Source organism: Pelophylax lessonae (assembly GCF_965119305.1).
Source record: "Pelophylax lessonae genome assembly, chromosome: 8".
In the NCBI taxonomy this organism is placed as follows: Eukaryota; Metazoa; Chordata; class Amphibia; order Anura; family Ranidae; genus Pelophylax; species Pelophylax lessonae.
Genome location: NC_138775.1, coordinates 21099196 through 21124476, shown reverse-complemented (window position 1 = coordinate 21124476; position 25281 = coordinate 21099196). Strand labels below are relative to the sequence as shown.

At 40.3% G+C, this 25281-nt stretch overlaps 1 protein-coding gene across 1 annotated transcript; it reads left to right on the top strand.

Annotated features, from left to right (window-relative positions):
* The first annotated feature begins 2819 nt into the window (after positions 1-2819).
* Positions 2820-25281, top strand: LOC309561158 (uncharacterized protein). Its single transcript, XM_082264904.1, has 6 exons — positions 2820-2900; positions 10522-11736; positions 15898-16115; positions 20990-21357; positions 21454-21710; positions 25064-25281. The coding sequence occupies exons 1-6, from the start codon at positions 2828-2830 to the stop codon at positions 25210-25212; spliced, it is 2280 nt and encodes a 759-aa protein (XP_082121030.1). The 5' UTR covers positions 2820-2827; the 3' UTR covers positions 25213-25281.

Sequence of the window (25281 nt, the reverse complement as noted above, 5' to 3'; positions counted from 1 at the left end):
GGGGGGACCAGTGACATTACTACAGTAATCAGTGCTAAAAAATTGCACTTTTAGTGTAATAATGACACTGGCAGGGAAGGAGTTAACACTGTGGGTAATCAAGGGGTTAAATGTGTACCTAGGGGGATTGTTTCTAACTGTGGGGGCGTGGCTTGTGTATTGACCATAGAGACATGTGATCCTATATAGAAGGATCACAGGCGCTCTGTGATCATTCCAGAGAGAAGAACGGTCTGCTGTGCTTACAACAACTGACCGTTCTTCTCTATCAGTGGGGAGCGATCGCGGGTGGCCGCCTGCCCCGTGCATCGGAGCGCTCGCCCCCTAGCTGCAGGCGCGCGATTGACGTATACCTACGTCGGTTTGAGGAGGAGCGGCTGCCCGGACGGTCGTTAAGTGGTTAAAAAAATACCGACTCTCTGCTGCCATTAACCCCTGGTATGTAACGTCAAAGTACCGATGTAAATACAAGGTGGGTGGTCCATAAGGGGTTAATGGGACTGTTTAAATGGACTTTCATTACCTTAATTTATTTATTCATCACTAATATCGCCACACTTTTTTGATTTAGACATTGAGTTTTGTAAAGATGAAAAAAATCATGTGAATAAAATGCAACCATTGCACAGCCCCTCAACAGTAGCAGATCTTCTATTCAGATGGGCGAGAGAACAGTTAACAGAAAAATTGTCAGATCTTATCCCATACTGACTCTGTATGGTAACAAAGAGTGGTAGCATTGTGCCACCTAGTGGACAGTTTATGGAAAACACTGTCAGAGTTCTCTTGACTTTTTCTCGTTCAAAGTATTTTATTAGAGTTATGTACATAGGATAGATACAACAGAAGTGTAAAAAGGATACAACAAAAATGTAAAGAAGATTAGAAGAGTCCAAATATAGAGGGGGCAAATGGTACAAGATATAGAGAGAGTCAATGAGCGATAATGAACAGTTAATAAGTTCTCTTGTTTTTTTAACCACTTAAGGACCAGGCCTATTTCTGACACATGATGTTTACAAGTTAAAATCTGTATCTTTTGCTAGAAAATAATTTTCTGTTACGGGGGTATTTGCACACTGGTCTTTCAAACACAATACATTTTTTGAAAAAATACATTTCACTGAATTAAAAAAAAAAAATAAACTAAACAGTAAAGTTAGCCCATTTTTTTTTTTTTTTTTTTTTGTATATAGACAGGTGTGTGCCTTTCCAAATCATGTCCAATCAACTACATTTACCACAGGTGGACTCCAATCAAGTTGTTGAAACAACTCAAGGATGATCAGTAGAATCAGGATGCAACTGAGCTCAATTTTAACCACTTAAGCCCCGGAAGATTTTACCCCCTTCCTGACCAGGGCCTATTTTGCGATTCGGCACTGCGTAACTTTAACGAACAATTGTGCGGTCGTGCGACGCTGTACCTAAACCAATTTGACGTCCTTTTTTCCCCACAAACAGAGCTTTCTTTTGGTGGTATTTGATCCCCTGTGCGATTTTTACTTTTTGCGCTATAAACAAAAAAAGAGCGTCAATTTTGCAAAAATAACAATATTTTTCAAATTTTTTTATATGAAATTCCCCCCCAAAAAAATGTAAAAATCTAAATTTTTTTTAAGTTTTTGGCCAATTTGTTTTCTGCTACCTAAGTTTGGTAAAAAAAAAAAACACAATAAGCAAATTTTGATTGGTTTGCACAAAAGTTATTGCGTTTACTAACTAAGGGAAAGATTTCTGTCATTTTTGGTGTTTTTTTTTTAACGAGTAATGGCGGCGATCTTCCGGAGCTGAAGTGGTTAAAGAGGAATGTTTATTTATGAGAAAATAAGAAAAATATAAAATAAATTATTGCATGGAAAGAACCGAATGTGTGATTGCTTTTTTGAAAATAAAATATTTCATATCTACACCTGCCAAACTCACATGGTACTTACCATTAACAAATCAAGCTCATTTCCTCATATTAATCAGAACAAGTTAATATGTAACGTAAAATAAACAACGTTAGCAGAACATGGTGTAGATTTGGAGAAAACAATATACAAACAGAATAGGCAACGCTCTAAAAGAAGTGGCGGCCCATCCATTGCATCCTCTCTGGCTCTTATCACGTGCTTCAAAAAAAAAAAAAACCCCAATTGGATCCATGCGTCCGGCACCCTGCATGTAGATTAGGGGGCCGGACGCATGGATAGGGGGGGCGGACGGTGCCCCTGCGCCCCCAATGGTTGTCACCATCATTCCTGGCTTTGTAATATTCCAAAGGGACAGTTTATCAAAATACGTAGAAATTGTTTTAAAACAACTGATTATCTTCAACAATCAGAGGTTTTGATCAGTAGGTCCCTCTAGAGGTGGCTAGGTGTTCCTGCATTTCGGCCACTAGATGTTGCTGAGTATCATAAGAAACAAGTATGCTCCTCAGCTCCATCTAGTGTCCGAAATGCAGTATTTTCCCCATTTACACTTTTTTTTTCTCAATGAATTGATCTGCAGAAAATATAGCCTGAGAACATTCGATTTTGCCCCAATGGCACAGAATGAATTTACATGCAGTTTTTACAGACAGTTATGCAACTTTCTTTATAAACTTACAAGAACTAAACACCTACAGAACAGATGGTGCTGTTACGTAATGTCAAGGCTGTCCAAGCTTTGTTTTGGCAAGAATCATCCGGTATCACTATATAAACCTAATATATCAATGAGAGCTTAGGCTTAGTACTTGTTCAACAGTCCAATGAAAGTGAATATAAGGAGATAGGACACTGTATAAAATTCTACCAGTCCCGGGACATTAGGGATTTGTAAAAAAGAGCGGATCATGGATCTCCACAATCAAGAAACCCCAAGAAGATATCTGATTCTCCTACTTTTCATGGGAATGTTTGCTGCTGGTAAAGAAAATATGTTTCTTACTTCATATATGAGTTTTTACATTTCAAAGTGGTAAATATTAGATTTAGATATTAGGCTTGTTGTTAAAGTATATTCGCCAATTTCACGTTCTCATGTAATATAGTATATGTAGTATAATAGAAATGTGTAGGAGATAGCAGAGAACGGTTAATTCAGATTTAGTCAGCCAATCGTCATTGTTTCCTAATGGGACAGGGCTAACACTGATTGTGTTTTTTGATGCTCAGATTTTAAAGCGATATTAAACATAAAACCAAAAATAGAACGTACTGCAGCTTACCAATCATTGGATGTGGTGGCTGATTTCATTTTCTATTTTCCGGGGGTCTTTTTTACCCTCTGTTTTCACTTGGTGACCTGGCAAGTAACACACCTCCTGTATTAGAGCCCCACCCTACTCTGGATGAAGGAGCACAGGATGCACATCAAACAGCCGCCTTGTCAGGCTAGGGGGGAAGGGAGTGTTAGGTGTACTAGCAGATTTAAAATGTTGCTAAACCCACAACAGTAAAATCAGTCTGTATATGCAGTGAAGCATGCTTGTTATACTCACTGTGGAACCTAAGGGGTTAATCCTCTGCATTGTGTAAAAGCTGTTTGATCCTGTGTTCTCTGATCCTCCCCTTCTTTTACTGTCACCAATCCATCTCCTGATAGAACAGATCTTCGGAGGCACTCTGCACATGCTCAGATTGGTGTGTAATAATAGAGTTTTTTTTTTTGGGTGGGTGCGTGTAATGAGCACAGGGCCAATCAGCACTGTCCCAACAGAGGGTCAGGGGTTCTGCAGCCGCATAGGACAATTAATGGAAAATGAAAACGTCTCCTACAAGCTTTAACCAGACACTGATAGAACACATAAGACTGCTATATACTGCTGATGAGAAAAGGTATTTAGCAGTTTATATTTACTAAAATAATTGCATTTCTATGTTCTGTGTACTGTGGGAGACCAGATATAGTGAATGCAGGCTCCTGGGGAGACCAGATATAGTGAATGCAGGCTCCTGGGGAGAGCAGATATAGTGAATGCAGGCTCCTGGTGAGAACAGATATAGTGATTGCAGGCTACTGGGGAGATCAGATATAGTGAATGCAGGCTCCTGGGCAGAGCAGATATATTGAATGCAGGCTCCTGGTGAGAACAGATATAGTGATTGCAGGCTACTGGGGAGAGCAGATATAGTGAATGCAGGCTCCTGGGGAGACCAGATATAGTGAATGCAGGCTCCTGGGGAGAGCAGATATAGTGAATGCAGGCTCCTGGTGAGAACAGATATAGTGATTGCAGGCTACTGGGGAGATCAGATATAGTGAATGCAGGCTCCTGGGCAGAGCAGATATATTGAATGCAGGCTCCTGGTGAGAACAGATATAGTGATTGCAGGCTACTGGGGAGATCAGATATAGTGAATGCAGGCTCCTGGTGAGAACAGATATAGTGATTGCAGGCTACTGGGGAGATCAGATATAGTGAATGCAGGCTCCTGGGCAGAGCAGATATATTGAATGCAGGCTCCTGGTGAGAACAGATATAGTGAATGCAGGCTCCTGGGGAGAGCAGATATAGTGAATGCAGGCTCCTGGGCAGAGCAGATATATTGAATGCAGGCTCCTGGGGAGAGCAGATATAGTGAATGCAGGCTCCTGGTGAGAACAGATATAGTGATTGCAGGCTACTGGGGAGATCAGATATAGTGAATGCAGGCTCCTGGGGAGACTGGATGTAGTGAATGCAGGTTCCTGGGGAGACCAGATATATTGAATGCAGGCTCCTGGTGAGAACAGATATAGTGAATGCAGGCTCCTGGGGAGATCAGATTTAGTGAATGCAGAGTCCTGGGGAGACCAGATATAATGAATGCAGAGTCCTGGGGAGACCAGATATAATGAATGCAGGGTCATGGGGAGAGCAGATATAGTGAATGCAGAGTCCTGGGGAGAGCAGATAATAAAAAAATTGTGAATGCAGGTTCCTGCGGAGATCAGATATAGTGAATGCAGGCTCCTGGGGAGACCAGATATAGTGAATGCAGGGTCCTGCAAAAAACAGATATAGTGAATGCAGAGTCCTGGGGAGACCAGATATAATGAATGCAGAGTCCTGGGGAGAGCAGATATAGTGAATGCAGAGTCCTGGGGAGAGCAGATATAGTGAATGCAGAGTCCTGGGGAGAGCAGATATAGTAAATGCAGGCTCCTGGGGAGACCAGATATAGTGAATGCAGGCTCCTGGGGAGACCAGATATAGTGAATGCAGAGTCCTGGGGAGAGCAGATATAGTGAATTCAGGCTCCTGGAGAGACCAGATATAGTGAATGCAGAGTCCTGGGGAGAGCAGATATAGTGAATGCAGGCTGCTGGGGAGACCAGATATAGTGAATGCAGGCTCCTGGGGAGAGCAGATATAGTGACTGCAGGCTCCTGGGGAGACCATATATAGTGCATGCAGGCTCCTGGGGAGAGCAGATATAGCGAATGCAGGCTCCTCGTGAGAACAGATATAATGAATGCAGGTTCCTGGGGCGAGCAGATATAGTGAATGCAGGCTCCTAGGGAGAGCAGATATAGTGAATGCATGCTTCTAGGGAGAGCAGATATAGCGAATGCAGGCTCCTGGGTTTAGTAACACATTAAATAAACTAACATATTGAAGCTAAACTCCAGCTAACACTTTATATTCAGTTATAGCAAACAGTTTTTTTTTCTTTTGTGATAAGTTTTTTACATAAATAAATAAATGCTGATCGCTATAAGCACCCCAGTCAGTGGTAAATGGCTTGTCTCAACCCTCTTAACTGCTACATCTGCAGCAGAGCTTGTTCTGTTGAAAACAAAAAGGCGTACTGGCAGGATTACCTGATAAAAATAACAGAAAGAAAGCCTATAAAAGAAAACGAATGCAGCCATGACATCTAAGAATTGGTAAGCTGCAATATAATAAAAAAAAAATTGGGGTTACTACTCTGCTTCAACATAGACCTAGCATCTGATATTCTTTTTTTCATTTTTTCAAGGCTCCTCTATATACTGCGGCCTTAATTTTATTTTTTGAGAGTCTCCAAATTGTAACATATATAGCAGTGGATAAAATAGGGGCAGGGCTGCTATGTGTGCTCCAACTTAGAGACTCTGAAAACTATAGAGAAAGGGCCGCAGTACACAGAGGAGCCTAGGTGGGGCACTGCGGCGTCCACATATTTTTGCAAATGTGTGCAAAGATACCCTCTCTTTAACATGAAATGTTAGACATGACAATTTGTATTTTTTGTTTTTTTGTTTTTTTGTTTTTTGCAGGCTAGCTGGTAAGTGTGCTGGGAAATTTTTCTTTGTCTGTGATGTGCATTGACCTTCCATGTGCACCTTTCTACAAAGGCTATAAATTGGGGTGGGTGTAGACATGTGCAATTTGTTTTGTTCCCAATCAACCTTCGGATGAACTGTTTTTTATTCGGAAAGTCAGATGTACTTGAATTTCCAAATTACATTAGTAACAATTTTTTAAATATCTGAAATAATAAAATGAAATTCGGCCAAAATTTTAATTAGAAAACAAGAACAGAATAAAATAGTAAAATAAATGAATAGAATATAATTGAATAGAGTAAAACAGAATAGAATAGAAAATAAAAGAATATAATAAAATATAATAGAAATTAAAGGAGTAGAATAGAAAAGAATACAGTAGAATATAGAACGGAATAGAATAGAATAGAAAATAAAATAATTGAATAGAACAGAAAAGAGTAAAACAGAATAAAATAGAAAATAAAAGTATAGAAAAAAATAGAATAGAATATAAAATAATAGAGTATAATAAAATAGAAAATAATAGATTTTTTTTATATATATCAATTTTATTAATTTTTAAATACTGTTTACAATAGAGAAATATGAACCTTTTCATTACAACATTATCTATTATTCCAATAATAGAAATGATTCAAATAATCCCAGTACCCTCCTACTTTCCCCTACACTCCACCTTCTGCCTTATTTATCTATATTAATTTTGATGTCTTTTCCTTTCTTTTTTTATTAATTTCCCCAATATTTATATTTCTTTAATGGATCCGAGGTGTTGATTTCAACATATTTACTGGATTTTTTAAATTCTAACGCTTTTCCCATTTTTTCATAGATTTAAACAGAACGGAATAGATGAAAACAGAACAAAATAAAATAGAAAATAAAAGAATAGAATAAAATAGAACAGAAATTAAAGGAATGGAATAGAAAATAATACAATAGATGAGAATAGAATTGAAAATAATAGACTAGAATAGAAAATAAAAGGATAGAATAGAAAGGAATAGAAAAGAAAAACAATAGAATAGAAATAAAATAGAAAGAATATAACTGTCTTCCGAAATTTGATAGAAATTATTCAAATAATCCAAGTATCCTCCTACCTTCCCTTACCCTCCCCCTTCTGCCTTATTTATCTTTATTCATTTTGATGTCTTTTCCTTTCTTTTTTTTTCCTAATTTTCCCAATATTTCTATTTCTTTAATAGATCCAAGGTGTTGATTTCAACATATTTACTGGATTTTTTAAATTCTAACGCTTTTCCCATTTTTTGATAGATTTAAACAGAACAGAATAGACTAAAACAGAACAAAATAAAATAGAAAGTCAAAGAATAAAATAGAATAGAAATGAAAGGAATGGAATAGAAAATAATACACTAGATAAGAATAGAATTAAAATTATTAGACTAGAATAGAAAATAAAAGGATAGAATAGAAAAGAATAAAAAATAAAAGTATAGAATAAAATGGAATAGAAAATAAGGGAATAGAATAGAAAAAAATAGGTTTTTTTATATATAAATTTTATTAATTTTTAAATATTGTTTACAATAGAGAATGTGAACCTTTTTCTTACAACATTATCTATAATTCCAATAATAGAAATGATTCAAATAGTCCCAGTACCCTCCTACCTTCCCCTACCCTCCCCCTTCTGACTTATTTATCTTTATTCATTTTGATGTATTTTCCTTTCTTTTTTTCTTAATTTGCCTGATATTTCTATTTCTTTAATGGATCCGAGGTGTTGATTTCAACATATTTACTAGATTTTTTAAATTCTAACGCTTTTCCTATTTTTCCATAGATTTAAACAGAACAGAATAGACTAAAACAGAACAAAATAAAATAGAAAATAAAAGAATAGAATAAAATAGAAATTAAAGGAATGAAATAGAAAAGAATACACTAGATAAGAATAGAATTAAAAACAATAGACTAGAAAATAAATGGATAGAATAGAAAAGAAAAACAATAAAATAGAAATAAAATAGAAAGAATATAACTGTCTTCCGAAATTTGAATTTTAAATAGAATAAATTCTAATAGACTAGATTAGAAGAGAATAGAAAAAAAAACAATAGAATAGAATAAAATAGAATAGATCAAAATAGAAAGAATATAACCATCTTCCTAAATCAGAATTTTGAATATAATAAATTTGAATTTGAATCGATAAAAATAGAAAATAAAAAAATAGAATAGAAAAAGACAATAAAATAAAATAGAAAGAATATAACTCTCTTCCGAAATTTGAATTTTTAATAGAATAAATTTGAATAGACTAGATTAGAAGAGAATAGAAAAAAACAATGGAATAGAATAAAATAGAATAGATCAAAATAGAAAGAATATAACCATCTTCCTAAATCAGAATTTTGAATAGAATAATTGAATTTGAATAAATAAAAATAGAAAAGAAAATAATAGAATAGAAAAAGACAATAGAATAAAATAGAAAGAATATAACTGTCTTCCGAAATTTGAATTTTAAATGGAATAAACTTGAATAGACTAGATTAGAAGAGAATAGAAAAAAAAAACAAAGGAATAGAATAAAATAGAATAGATCAAAATAGAAAGAATATAACCATCTTCCTAAATCTGAATTTTGAATAGAATAAAATTGAATTTGAATAGATAAAAATAGAAAAGAAAAGAATAGAATAGAAAAAGACAATAGAATAAAATAGAAAGAATAAAACTGTCTTCTGAAATTCAAATTTCAAATAGAATAAATTTAAATTTAAATAGAAAAGATTAGAATAGAATAGAAAAAAATAGAATAGAAAAAACAATAGAATTGAATAAAACAAAATATAAAGAATATACCGTCTTTACAAAATTTGAATTTCAAATAGAATAAATTTGAATTTGAATACCAATTTGAATGCCAATTCGAATTTTACAAATTCGGTCAAATTGAATTCAGTTGAATTCGGAAAGTTCAAATAAAATTTGAAGACGAAGAAATGAAACAAAGGGAATTCCAAAAACAAATAAAATTCTACGAATTTAACAAAATTAAATTGTTTAAATAACTAATCAAAACAAAATGAAACAAATGTTTTCTTTCTGAACATGTCTATTTGAGAGGAAAATATTAGAATAGAATAGAGAAGAATAGAATAGAAAAAACAATAGAAAAGAATGGAAAAAAATATAAAGAATATACCGTCTTCCAAAATTTAAATTTCAAATAGAATACATTTTAATTTGAATACCAATTTGAATGCCAATTTGAATTTTACAAATTCAGTCAAATTGAATTTAGTTGAATTCGGAAAGTTCAAATAAAATTCGAAGACGAAGAAATGAAACAAAACGAATTCCGAAAAAAAATATTTTTTTTTATGAATTTAACAAAACAAAATTGTTTAAATAACTAATCAAAACAAAATGAAACAAATGTTTTCTTTCTGAACATGTCTATTTGAATAGAAAAGATTTGAATAGAATAGAGAAGAATAGAATAGAAAAAAACAATAGAAAAGAATATAAAAAAATATAAAGAATATACCGTCTTCCAAAATTTAAATTTCAAATAGAATAAATTTGAATTTGAATACCAATGTGAATTTTACAAATTCGGTCAAATTGAATTCAGTTGAATTCGGGAAAGTTCAAATCAAATTCAAAGACGAAGAAATGAAACAAAACGAATTACGAAAACAAATAACATTTTACGAATTTAACAAAACTAAATTGTTAAAATAACTAATCAAAACAAAATGAAACAAATGTTTTCTTTCTGCACATGTCTTAAATATGGTTTCTACTACATCTGGGGAAAACGTAATTTTACTTTGTTTCAGTTTCACTTTCATTATTGAGCTACCCATCACATTGCAGTTATTGTTTGAAGTTTGTATTTTTGTAAAGTTATCTTTTTGTGTCATCTCAAGTTTGATCATTTATCGTGATTACATGTCTCGTGAATAAAACTTTTATATATTCCATACTGTAGACTGTTTTCACTAAGATTGGTATATGCTTTTAAAAAGAAATGAATCAATAAAAAGAACTCGCTACATATTGATTTATGGAATAAGTTGAGATTCTCCTTTCGCACAGATCTTTGCTTATTATTAACCATAAATAGACACTGTTATATTCAGAGCAGTATAAACATTCTGACATAATGGAGGCACAGCGAGATATTATTAATTATTATTAATTCTGACATTTTTGTATTATAAATGAAGCCTACACCTGTATGTTTATTATGATAATCTCTTGTTTCTCTCATTTGTAACACTTTTTGGAAAACTTTTTATACTTCCACAGGAGGGGCTCAGACAAGATTTGTAACAGTCTTCATGGAAAATTATTATGTATCTGAAGAAACAACATTCCAGCTGTACCTTGTCACCTATGATAAACCAGCCACAGTCACCATAACGGTGGCCCTACCAGAATTCAGCCAGACCGTGCACATCGAGAGGGACAGTTATAGCCTGGTGACCCTTAACTACACCTATATGATCACAGAAAAGCAAGTGACTTCCAAGGCAGTTCTGGTCCAATCAGATGCCGCTCTATCTGTCTTCGGTTTTTACACGGCCACTGGCACCGCTGATGCCATGACCTGCCTACCTGTAGAAGACCTGGGCACCGAATATTACATATCAACCCCTGCATCAGGATCAGCAAAACAATTTGCTGTGGCCAACGGTCTGGAAGATACAGCTCTGGTCAATGTGACTGTCTCGGGATCGATCGTGTATAATGGTGTGACGTACACTAAAGGAGAGTCCTTTTCATTTAGTCTCAGATACCAACAATCTATTCAGTTTCAAAGTTCTTCTGACCTGTCTGGCACCAGAATCTCATCCACGGCTCCCGTAGCAGTTTTCAGTGGCCAAAAATGCTTCAGCGGGATAAACGCCAACTGTGATACCCTGGTGGAGCAGTTGTATCCAGTGTCTAGGTGGGGCCACTTTTTTGCTTTGGCGCCTCTCTTAAATCATACCCAAGATTCTATTACCATAGTAGCATCAAGTTCCGAAACCCAAGTATTTGTTGACGGAGCAATGGAACCCAGGGAGTACTTCATTGAGAAGGATAGAAGCCCTGTTCAGATTGGGTTGAAGGAAATGTCCACCATTAATGCTTCTAAACCTATTATGGTCAGCTATTTCCTTCAAGAATCCAAGCCTGGTGTAGTTACTAAATATGGCCCCTTTTTTGTTACCATCCCGCCTTCTTCGGCCACAAGAAGGTATTATAAATTTGTAACACAAAAAACATACTTCAACTATCTTTTGATTGTGACTCAGGCAACGTCAGCAGATGGGTTCTACCTGGATCACCGCCCGCTGAGTCTGTATAGTTTCTCCGTACAATATTTCAGCGGTTACAGTGCATTCGATGTCTTTATGGATAAAAGTGAAGGACAACATGAAGTTTATCATGACTCGACTCCCTTTACGATTTATGTCTACGGTGTTGAAAAATCTACTTCATATGGATACTCTATGGGCCAAGAAACGATATATCCAGGTAGACATTTTTTTTAATTCAAAGCAGTACTTAAAGTGCAACTTTACTCAGAAAATGATGTCCTGCTAGATAACTTCAGGCTGGCCCCTTTTGCAGGTATTGCTTTGTAAAACATTAAAAATAAGTGTTTATACTGTTTAACCACTTGCCGACCGCCGCACGACTATTTACTGCGGCAGTCTGGCTCTCCTGGGCAAACCGACGTAGGGCTACGTCGCTCCCCTAGGAGTCTCTAGGGGGCGAGCGCGCGCCACCAGAGGCGCGCTCCCACCCCTGTTTGTTCACGGACATCACCGCGCGAGTGACTGGTGGTTCCAATGTCCGCCAGTCACTCGCGATCTCCCGCTGGAGAGGGAGAAAGGCAGGCAGCTGATGTAAACAAAGCCGCCTGTCATTCTCCCTGGTGTAACTGCAGAGATCGTACGATCCTGCTATGTAGGATCGTATGTCTCTGTGGTTACATGAAAAGCCACAACCCTTTACAGTTAGAAGCATGACCCTAGGGACACATTTAACCCCTGCATCTCTAAAGTTAACCCCTTCCCTGCCAGTGTCATTTTTACAATAACAGTGCATATGTATAGCACTGATTACTGTAGTAATGTCACTGGTAACCCCAAAAGTGTCGAAAATGTCAGTCAAGGGTCCGATCTGTCCGCCGCAATGTCGCAGTCCCGAAAAAAAATCGCAGATCGCCGCCATTACTCGTTAAAAAAAAAACAATAAAAATGACAAAAATCTTTCCCTTAGTTAGTAAACGCAATAACTTTTGCGCAAACCAATCAAAATACGCTTATTGCGATTTTTTTTACCAAAAATATGTAGCAGAAAACAAATTGGCATAATATGTTAAAAAATTTTGATTTTTAAATTTTTTTGGGGGGAATTTCATATAAAAAAATGTGAAAATATTGTTATTTTTTATAAATTTTCACTCTTTTTTTGTTTATAGCGCAAAAAGTAAAAATCGCACAGGTGATCAAATACCACCAAAAGAATGCTCTGTTTGTGGAAAAAAAAGGACGTCAATTTCATTTGGGTACAGTGTCGCACGACCGCGCAATTGTCTGTTAAAGTCACGCAGTGCCGAATCGGAAAATAGGCTCTGGTCTTTGAGCAGCCAAATCCTCCGGGGCTTAAGTGGTTAATATCCAGTAATACCGTCTCACCCTGTTCTGCACATGCTCAGTTGCTCTCCATTTTTAGACATTTATAGGTAATGCAGAATTTGTAGAGGCGGATCTGCTGACAGCCCTCAAGCAGAATCACACCCTCCTATCTTTTACAGCCAAGGAAGCTGCTTCTGTTTGATCTGCAACTGCCATGGTGCTGCACATGTGAACAGTTATGACACCAGCCATTTGATGGTCTGAGTTTGATTGAGGACACAAGCAGACATGACAGTTAGCAATCTTGGCATTCTAGGAATGTAACTGTTTTTTGAAACTGGTAAATCAATGGGTTTAGTTCCGCTTTATGGTTTACTGCTGTTCAGGGGCTCTGGGCTTCAGCAAAATATTGGCCTCCAGCATGAAGAAACAGGAGAAATGCAATTTACAGCACACTCTAATTGTGGTAGCCTAATTATTAATTTGGTAGGAGAAGAAAAGCAGCGCCACCTCAGTGTAGATTGAAAGGTTACTTATTACATAAGTAACTCACACAGAGGAAATAGTTGAACAGCAAATGGGTGATGGTTCATCTGCAACACTGAAGGGATGTTCGGGAAGTACACTGTGGCGGCCGTGGTCCTGGCTGTGCCGGTGGAGTCCGACACTTCCTGTGTTTCTGGCAGCGTTCAGTATCCAGGCTTACATCCAATAGTGGCAGGGGGGTGCTCGCGTTCGGAGCATGCGTGCTCCTTCCTCATCGCCTGAATTGCCACCATGCCAATTGCTGTATGGGTAAATTTGCAACATAAACCTCCTTCAGAGAGCGTCTTTTTAGGAGGAAGGTAATTTATGACCATAAAGGGATGGGCTTAAGGTCCCTTTAATGGAATCTGATGCCACATATACCTGGATAACGCTTGCACCTGCCCTGGTGACACCTAGATACCTGGATAACGCTTGCACCCGCCCTGGTGACACCTAGATACCTGGATAACGCTTACACCCGCCCTGGTGACACGTAGATACCTGGATAATCCTTGCATCCGCCCTGGTGGCACCTAGGTACCAGGATAACGCTTGAACCCGCCCTGGTGACACTTAGATACCTGGATAACGCTTGTACCCGCCCTGGTGACACGTAGATACCTGGATAACGCTTGCACCCACCCTGGTGGCACCTAGGTACCAGGATAACGCTTGAACCCGCCCTGGTGACACTTAGATACCTGGATAACGCTTGTACCCGCCCTGGTGACACGTAGATACCTGGATAACGCTTGCACCCGCCCTGGTGACACCTAGATACCTGGATAACGCTTGCACCCACCCTGGTGACACCTAGATACCTGGATAACGCTTGCACCCGCCCTGGTGACACCTAGATACCTGGATAACGCTTGCACCCGCCCTGGTGACACCTAGATACCTGGATAACGCTTGCACCTGCCCTGGTGACACCTAGATACCTGGATAACGCTTGCACCTGCCCTGGTGACACCTAGATACCTGGATAACGCTTGCACCCGCCCTGGTGACACCTAGATACCTGGATAACGCTTGCACCTGCCCTGGTGACACCTAGATACCTGGATAACGCTTGCACCCGCCCTGGTGACACCTAGATACCTGGATAACGCTTGCACCCACCCTGGTGACACCTAGATACCTGGATAACGCTTGCACCTGCCCTGTTGACACCTAGATACCTGGATAACGCTTAAGGGAAGAAAGAGGGGGCTTGGAGAAGAGATCCCACAGCGTTATTAAACTACTTACTATACTAAGGGGTCATGTATGTCTGGTGAGTGTGGTGATTGGAGGAGGAGCAAATGAACACTAGAACTGGAGTGGAAAACAGGAATTTATTTAGCAGCACTTTGATTTTGGCAAGACAATATCACAAGAGAGGCTTGCAGCACTTTCTATGCACTTTAATGGACCCTTTGTTTGGTATATGATTTATTGCATTCATTTTTACACATTAAATTGGTATATTTCTCATTGGGTTGTTTGTATTGTTGCACATTAATTTATTGGGAATATGTATTTATTTATAGTGCACTGACTAGTGGGAGATCACAATTATTAGATAAGGGAGTGGTGTATTGTAGCGCCATGGCTAACTGATTTTCCCAGAAGTCTGCACTAATATACACAGGGCCGCTGATTGGGGGGGGGGGGACCACCAGTCCTCCTGTAAGGAGCCCGGGCACAGAGGGGGCCCCAACAGTATGGGAAATTGGGCAGAGGGGCAATTACTGAAGGAAGCCCTGTGCGGCTCTCTGCAGCAGCTGAAAGCCCATTTCTCCCCCTTCTGCCAGCTTTCAGCTGCTGTGGTGAGAGACACAGACACGGGGCATTGTTTCTGTAATTGTTTCTCTGAAACCGATCCCCCTCCCTGTTCTGCCTGTTTCTGATTCCCCCTCTCCTTTTGTACCCCCTTTCACTGCCCCCCCCCCCCTTTCCACCCTGCAGCACTGCAAGCTTCCCTGTCCTGTAACAAAATAACAAATTGTAAAATAAAATAATGGTAAACATTGTTATCATTTAAAAACCAAAAATATCATTTTTTTTTTTATGTAAAAAACAAGTAAAGAGGGCCAATTCACACAGGTTCTCTGTTATGTTTGTGTCCACTAATAATAATTTTAGTGTATTTTTAGTGTTAATATTGCCTTTATATATTCGGTGGGGGGGCTTTCTAACAGCTGCCCTTAATCAGATTTCTGGCATCCCCTGCAACAAAAATGTAATTTTTTTGTGAGATACTCCCAATAGGAACACGTCTAAAGGGGTGAATGCCCAGCAGATTTTCTCATTAGTGCTCTGCAGCTGCACAGCTGATTGATATTTAAGAAACCACTCCCATTAGACCCACTCAGAACAGGGGAGCAAATATGGATTTCTTCAGAATAACAAAAGGTAGGAATCTGCAACAAAGGTCCTTGAAAATCCTTGTAATGTACAGAGATCACCCAGAGGGGAATGTTTTTTTCTCAACAAAAGTGGAGTTATGCTTTAATCGGTCCATTTTTTTTCTTGTTGTTAGATGCACCTTTGCCAATACCCACAGAAGGCTATAAACCAGAGGGAACATTGCATTGTCTATCTAATGGTGCTGAATATCAACTTCCTCTCAGTATGGTAGCTGAGGCTCACCTAGATGTGTCTGATATACACCTCCAAGACCCTCTGTGCCAGGCGGTGGCTGATGAAGAGTTTGCTTTCATTCAAATACCATTCAGTGGATGTGGATCCAAAGTTTTGGTGAGGTTTACGGAACAATTGATACCATGTAAAGCAGCCTTTCTCAACCAAGGTTCTCCAGATCCATAGGGTTCCTTCAGAGGTTGCTAGGGCTTCCTTGAGCAATTCTGCATCTCAGAGGAGTGACCACTGGGGACAATGTATTTTTAGCTATCTGTAAGAGGGGTGGGGACCTTCCCAATGGCCACAAATGTAATATTCTATTTAAATTATTAGCAGGGGTTCCCTGGGCCTGGAAAATTACTTCAAGGGTTCCTCCATAATAGTACTTTACAGGTGTACCTGGGCTGTCTGTATAGCAGGGCATGACCATACTATTCCTCTGGCGAGGGTTCCTGGGAAATGTAGAGAAGCCAAAATCTTGCGAGAAGACACTCCTTTTCAGTGCAAGAAGGTCTTGTCATGAGATTTGGAGTGCTGTACATTTCTCAGGATCTTTCTTTACAGGTATATTTTTGAAGTAGTACCATGCAATGGCTTTTGCAAGGGGAGGATACTCAGACCTAATTGGTGGACCTTGCATTTTGCTTTGAGTGGACCAAATTTAAGCAGAGTAAAAATATTTCTTTGATAGCATTAGTAGATAATGTAATGATTTTTCTTGTTGACTCGTATATATCTATATATATATATATATATATATATATATATCTTCTTTAACCACTTAAGCCCCGGAAGATTTTACCCCCATTCCGACCAGGGCCTATTTTGCGATTCGGCACTGCGTGACTTTAACGGACAATTGCGCGGTCGTGCGACGCTGTACCTAAACGAATTTGGCGTCCTTTTTTCCCCACAAACAGAGCTTTCTTTTGGTGGTATTTGATCACCTGTGCGATGTTTTGATCACGCGCTATAAACAAAAAAAGAGCGTCAATTTTGCAAAAATAGCAATATTTTTCACATTTTTTTATATGAAATTCCCCCCCAAAAAAAAGTAAAAATCAAAATTTTTTAACATTTTCGGCCAATTTGTTTTATGCTACCTATGTTTGGTAAAAAAAATCACAAAAAGCGTATTTTGATTGGTTTGCGCAAAAGTTATCGCGTTTACTAACAAAGGGAAAGATTTTTGTCATTTTTGTTGTTTTTTTTTTTTTAACGCGTAATGGCGGCGATCTGCGATTTTTTTTGCGGTACTGCGACATTGCGGCGGACAGATCGGACCCTTGACTGACATTTTTGACACTTTTGGGGTTACCAGTAACATTTCTACAGTAATCAGTGCTATATATATGCACTGTTACTGTAAAAATACACTGGTAGTGAAGGGGTTAACTTTATTTGGGAGGGAGGGGCTGTGTGTGTCCCTAGGGGCGTGCTTTCTACTGTGATTGGCTGTGGCTTGAGCTGTAAGGACACTGATCAACGGATCTACATAGTAGATCCATGTGATCAGTGTCTTTACAGCGAGGAGAATGACAGGTGGCTAGTTTACACAAGCTGCCTGACATTCTCCCTCTCCCCCGCCGATCGCCGAGTGGCCGGCGGACATCAGGTCCGCTGGTCACACGCGCGGGGGGGTCCGTGACCACGCGGGAGCGGGAGCGCGCCTCCGGCGGCGCGCGCTCGCTCCCTAGACTCTCACAAGCAAGCAACGTAGCCCTACGTTAGTTTGCCTGTGAGGGGCTGACCGCCGACGTAGATAGTCGTGCGGCGGTCGGCAAGTGGTTAATTTTTCATGTATTTATCGTATAAAGTCTGGAGTTTAAGGCCTCATTTATATATACTTGCTTCAACTTTTAAAGCGTCAAGCACTTCAATATGCTTTTTTTTTACGTGTTTTTGATGCTTCAGTGATGCTTTTTTGAAGTTTGAATGAAACTTGGCAAATGCCCCGTGTGTGTTGATTTTCTATTTGTTTTAAAGGGGCTCAGTAGAACCCCTTCACTCAGCAGGTCCCGAGCTCATTAGTACCCTTGTTTTTTAAAGCAAGCTACTGAGCTGGCCAGAACCACCTCTGGAGGGAGTCTATTCCAGCCTTTTTCAACCAGGCTCTTCAGGCACCCTGGGGTGTCTTTAGGTTTCTCCAGGGGTGCCTTCAGGTTTCTTCAGAGGTGCCTTCAGGTTTCTTTAGAGGTGCCTTCAGGTTTCTCCAGGGGTGCCTTCAGGTTTCTTCGGGGGTGCCTTGGCAAAATGCCTAAAAAATTCCCAAAAATTGTATACAAGCCAGCGGGTGGACCAAGCCTGCCCTTTAGGTTCACAAAGTCACATGCTTTCATTGTGCACCATTACAACCTTCCAGTCATTGGTGTCCTAACAACTACCTATAAATGTGAGTACCCAGTTATATTATGTACATTTAGGAAAGAATCCAGGCCTTTTTTAAAGCAAGCTACTGAGCTGGCCAGAACCACCTCTGGAGGGAGTCTATTTCAGCCTTTTTCAACCAGGCTCTTCAGGCACCCTGGGTTGCCTTCAGGTTTCTCTAGGGGTGCCTTCAGGTTTCTCCAGGGGTGCCTTCAGGTTTCTCCAGGGGTGCCTTCAGGTTTCTCCAGGGGTGCCTTCAGGTTTCTTCAGAGGTTCCTTCAGGTTTCTCCAGGGGTGCCTTCAGGTTTCTCCGGGGGTGCCTTCAGGTTTCTTCGGGGGTGCCTTGGCAAAATGCCTAAAAAATTCCCAAAAATTGTATATAAGCCAGCGGGTGGACCAAGCCTGCCCTTTAGGTACACAAAGTCACATGTTTTCATTGTGCACCATTACAACCTTCCAGTCATTGGTGTCCTAACAACTACCTATAAATGTGAGTACCCAGTTATATTATGTACATTTAGGAAAGAATCCAGGCCTTTTTTAAAGCAAGCTACTGAGCTGGCCAGAACCACCTCTGGAGGGAGTCTATTTCAGCCTTTTTCAACCAGGCTCTTCAGGCACCCTGGGTTGCCTTCAGGTTTCTCTAGGGGTGCCTTCAGGTTTCTCCAGGGGTGCCTTCAGGTTTCTTCAGAGGTGCCTTCAGGTTTCTCCGGGGGTGCCTTCAGGTTTCTCCGAGGGTGCCTTCAGGTTTCTTCGGGGGTGCCTTGGCAAAATGCCTAAAAAATTCCCAAAAATTGTATACAAGCCAGCGGGTGGACCAAGCCTGCCCTTTAGGTATACAAAGTCACATGTTTTCATTGTGCACCATTACAACCTTCCAGTCATTGGTGTCCTAACAACTACTGATGTCATTAGTTGATAAGAAGGACACTGGGTGCCTGCACAGCATGCTTGTTTGCCCCCCCTAGTCCCTCTCCATCAGCACTGGGGTCACATTAGCTGAGTGAGGGAGAGAAAAACTGCAACACTCGTAAGTGCCAGTGTGCAAAGGTGTATATGCTTTGGAGGAATTAGTCATGTTGGGTGTTCTACATGTGTGGATGTTGTTGTGTTATATAAAAATATTAGTCTAATTTTTTACAATATAGAATGGGGTGCCTCCAGATTGTACATAATTTTAAAGGGTGCCTTGACTAACAAAAGGTTGAGAAATATTGGTCTATTCCACATTTTCCCAGCTCTTCCTGTAAAGAAATCTATCGGTATTTGGAGATTTAATCTATTTTCTGCCAGACATAAAGAGTGCCCCCCTTGTCCCCTATGATGACCTTAAAGTGAATATCTCAACACCAAGTTCACTATATGGACTCCTTATGTATTTATACATGTTGATCATATCCCCCCTTAATCTCCTCTTCTCAAGAGAGAATAAATTCAGTTCTTCTAATCTTTCCTCATAGCTGAGGTCCTCCATGCCTCTTATTAGTGTAGTTGCCCTTCTCTGCACTTTCTCCAGTCCCCTGATATCCTTTTTTGTAAACTAGTGCCCAAAACTGAACTGCATATTCCAGATGAGGTCTTACTAATGATTTGTACAGGGGAAAAATGATATCTCTCTCTCTGGAGTCCATGCCTCTGTTAATACAAGAAAGGACTTTGCTTGCTTTGGAAACCGCAGCTTGGCATTGCATGCTATTATTAAGCTTATGATCTACCAGAACACCCAGATCCTTCTCCGCTATGGATTCCCCCAGTTCTACTCCACTTAGTATGTATGATGCATGCATATTCTTAGCCCCCAAGTGCATAACTTTACATTTATCAACATTAAACCTCATTCCATATAGTTGCCCAATGAAACAGTGCATTGAGGTCAGCTTGTAAGTTGGAGACATCCTGTAAGGACGGTATTCAACTGCAAAGCTTGGTGTCATCTGCAAACAGTGAAATTATACTTTTATTCCCAGACCCTATATCATTTATAAAGGTATTAAAAAGTAAGGGTACCAACACTGAACCTTGGGGTACACCACTGATTACCTTAGACCAGTCTTTCTCAACCTTTTCGACACAGAGGAACCCTTGAAATACATTTCTGGTCTCGGGGAACCCCCTGCTAAATATCAAACATCTACAACTCATGACACATTAGTGTGACAGTCAGTGGGAAAAGTGCTCCTTACTCTTGTCATCATTGGGAAGAATTTCCCCTTACAGATAGCTAAAAAGAACAATGGTGTCATTGGGAACTTATCTGAGAGGCAGAAATTGCCCATTGCTCAAGGAACCCCTAGCAACCTCAGGAGGAACCCTAGTTGAGAAACCCAGCCTCAGACAATTCAGAGTAAGAATCATAGACCACTACTCTCTGAATTCGGTCTTTTAGCCAGTTTTCTATCCATTTACAAACAGATTTTTCCAGACCCTTAGACTTTACCTTGCACATTAGCTGTGTGTGGGGAACTTTGTCAAACAAAATCCAAGTATACCACGTCCGCAGCCACCCCTCTGTCCAAGGTTTTACTTACCTCCTCATAAAAAGAAATCAGATTTGTGTGACTGTCTGTTGCTTAAAATACTTTTTTTCCAGTAAGAACTCATCTATGTGGTCTTTTTATTAAAAGAGTGAAGATAGAAAAACCTACTATGAGAACACAGTCTATGGAACAATCCCGGGGACCAGCATCCATCGTATTGAAATCCCAGTGAAGTGTGAAATGCAGATGAATGAGACCCTTGGGATGAGCCTTCACCCTAAAGTGACTGATGTAGTCTCTCTAGGTCACTATAATGTCTCTCTGCAACTCTATCAGTCCGAAGATTTCAGTGATCGGATTACAACGTATCCTTATGAGGTCGACATCCATGGACGCTTGTATGTGGAGTTTAAAGTGGTGTCCAGTGACGAGAATCTGCAGATACTTGTAGAAAACTGTAAAGCTTCTCCATCGCTGGAAGACAATGAGCAAATCTACCGTCTCATCCAAAAAGGGTAACTATCCTGTACATAGTGAGCTAAAGCTTCACTTTGCTTCTGTATTCCTGCATTCTGATCTTTTTTTTGTGTTGAATTCCCTTTTATCCTTAGGTGCCCCCAAGACAACACTCTGCAGACTCACGCGGTTTCCGACCAGAGGCTGCAGCGTTACAGCCTCCATGTTTTTAAGTTTAACAGTTTTGGGGAGGTATACCTGTCCTGTAATGTCATTGTCTGCCATAATGGAACTTCTCCAAATCGCTGTACCCAAGGGTGCCAAAATCGAAGGCACAGACGTGACACTCGTGACTCTCCAGTACATATGGCCGCTGCCAGGTTGTCTCAGGGACCCATTGTGTTTAAATCTGGTGAGGTTTTTTGCATTTTAGGTTCATTGCAATTCTGAGCCAAACACAGATCTTTTTCCAGTCTCAGCAACTAACTGAACCTTGTCTAGGCACATTAACTGCTGGAGTCTAGGCCATATACAGCTGTGTTACCTTACCTTATTACAATTTAGAGAAGGGGTCTCCAAACTTTTCAGTACGAGAGCCACATCAAATATTTTACAAATATTCACCCACCCCCCAAAAAAAAAACAGTTTTTAATTGAATGAACACATTCCCATAAATAACTTCTTGGATCAGAAGAAGCCTCCCCCCCCCCCCCATCACATCAGATCCCCCTACACTTAAGAGTCCCCAGTCCCCCTGTCCTACCTTACAATCTTCACCATAGCATGTATGGCACAGGGCAAGGAGGGTGGGAGGTGAAGCAGGCCCTCTTCTAAATGCTAGGGGGGCACTCAGGATCATTGTCTCACACTTTCATGGTGCTGTTTGACTGGCCACTAGTGTCAAAGCAACGAATGACGTCACATGTTCTGCTCAGCCTCATTGGTCGGTATGGTATTGGCTGACAGCCAACCCATCTGCACCACATTGCTGAGGGCCAGGTAAGATCTTGTAGCCGGCTGGAGGTGGCCCACAGGGCTTAGAGACCCCCGATTTAGAGGACAAGTCAAGGAAATTAAAAAACACTAAAGCTCCCTTCCCTAACTTACTAAATATGCCCCCCCCCCCCCCCAGTACCTCCTCCAACAGTGGTGGCCTTTTGAGTTTTCTGCAGCCTAGCAGGTAGGAACTAATGCCCACGCCCGCGCATTAGACTTGAATAAGACGTACCTGTACTGCAGGAGCGACAGCACATTTAAAGCAGAACTAAACCCATCAAACCCAATCCAGGCCTGTTTTCAGCCTGCCGGCTAACCAAACAAAATTGAACGGATTCTACCATTCACGCTAAACTGCAGGGATAGAGTAATGCCCCCTGCAGGGCTACTGCATTCTGACAGCTGGCATCCACAGTTATCAAAATACCTCAAGAGTGATGGCAGCTGATTGGCTGCAGTCACTATTTGGTCAACAATTTTCAGCCCAGCTTCTTTGATCTTCAGATCGAAGTTTGTTGAGCCATTTAGTGCTGTCAGGGCCAACTACGGATTGTCAGGATACTGCCAAAAAATGTAATCCGTGTATGGCCAGCTATAGGCTTCGTTCACATTACGTGATATTGATATGCAATTTTCAATGTGGAGTTTCGCATAGGGCAGCCTATTCACTTGAATAGGCTGCCCTATGTGTGTTTGTCTCCCAAAAAGAAGCTCCTGCTCCTTTTCAGGCATCAAGCTTTACACAATTTTGTTTGCAGCAATTGCCACGCGACAATCGTAGCAGAATCACTTTGCGTTTGGGGTGCCATTGAAGGATAATAGCACCCAAATGTGTGCAGCAATTGCCACGTGATTTGGGATCCTAAATCGCGAGATGTGAACGGTGCCTTAGAGTGGGATTGTGAGAAGGATCAATGAGACATAGCCATTACATAGCACTGCTAAGCATGAAACAGAGCCTGAGTATGCAATTAACAAATACGGTTACCCTTGTGTACATGGAAAAATAACAAACAATACATAGAAAGGATATGAAAAACATTAGCATAGATTGTATATTCCCATTACAGCAAATCTGTTCCTGGGCAAAGCAATAGGTTCGCTTTAAAGCCCCCAAAACATGGTCATTTCTCCTTTACTCCCCTGCTGCTCCATTCAGCCACCAGGACCAAAGAAAATACCCCGTACCTCCATGTACAGAGGAGCATATGATTCTTCCTCCCCTTATTCTACATTGTTCCTGCTTTGTGACTGTCCCATTGCTGTCATACAAGGACAGAGAGAGTCCTCGCCTGGGAAAGTTCTACCTAAAGTGATTTGGACTTTACATGGGGCTTCCTGTTCTTGCTCCCAGTGAACAGAGCGGAGGAAGAACACAAAAGGTAAGTATGTGCTGCTAGGGGGCATTAAAGCAACCCTGTCACCTTACTAATGCTTCCACAGTACCTGTCACCCCCCAAAAAAGGGAATACTTACCCCTCCTGCCAGTTAGACTTTCGCTTTCGACTTTCCTCCCACTGGTCCCTCTGTCACTATTATGTCCTGCAGTAATGTGGAGGTTAGCAGGATAAATCACTGATTGCTGCCGGCGATTAGAAGAGTGACTCGCAGAAGTATTGGCTTCTGAGAAGATTTCAGCCATGAATTTCCTTTGATCAAACAATGCCTTAGGCTTGGTGGTCAGTGGGAGTAAATAAAAAAAAAAAAAACATGCATAGAGCATGTGGATAATAGAAGGAATGGTGCCCTATCATTGGCATCAGTGGGAGGGATAGTGCCCCATCATTGATAACAGCAGGAGGGAGGAATAGTGTCCCATCATTGGTGTCAGTAGGAGAAATAGTACTACCCTATCATTGGTGACAATGGGAGGAAGAGTGCTCCATCATTGGTATCAGTGGGAAGAATAGTGCCCCATCATTGGTGTCAGTGGGAGGAATAGTGCCCCATCATTGGTATCAGTGGGAGGAATAGTGCCTCATCATTTGCATCAGTGGGAGGAATAGTACCCCATCATTGGTATCAGCAGGAGGAATAGTGCCTCACCATTGGTGTCAGTAGGAGGAATAGTACTACCCTATCAATGGTGACAATCGGAGGAAGAGTGCCCCATCATTGGTATCAGTGGGAAGAATATTGCCACATCATTGGTATCAGTGGGAGGAATAGTGCCCTATCATTGGTGTCAGTGAGAGGAATAGTGTCCCATCATTGGTATCAGTGGGAGGAATAGTGCCCCATCACTGGTGTCAGCGGGAGAAATAGTGCCATGCCAGTGGGAGGAATAGTACCCCATCACTGGTATTATTGGTGTCAGCGGAAGGAATGGTGCCCCATTATTAGTATCAGTGGGAGGAATAGTGCCCCATCATTGTAATTAGTGGGAGGAATAGTGCCCCATCCTTGGTGTAAATGGATTTATGCACCACTGTTGGTGTCAGTGGGAGGAATAGTGCCTTGTATCAGCAGGCATTACTGTGCCCCAAGGGGCAGATAAAGGCAAGCAAAGGAACAGATCTGGCCCGTGAGCCCCAGCTTGGAGACCTCTGCTTTAAAGAATTGCATGGGCAAAGCATGGATCTGCTTTATGACTTAATAGGTAGTCCAATTGCCATAATCCATCCACCAAAAGATCACACACATAGCAGGTGTTACTGGGAGTACATATACATAAATATTTTCAGCAATATACAGAAAGTTCAGCCCAGTATATATTCCATGATCCAAGTCACTTTCAATGTGTTTATATAACATCACTTATTTTTCAGATGATCTTCAGACTTCACATACAGTTCCTTCCTTTATGCTCGTGGCTGTGATCGGTATGATGGCTTTACTGACCACGCTGGCCCTGGCGATTCAGAAGCGTGTTTTAAAAAGTCAGGACTACTCTCTATTGCAGTGCACAGAAGACTGAGACACTTATGGGGACCTGTCATCCATAGCATGAGATGTGACACATTAAATGATTTATTCATGTAATCCT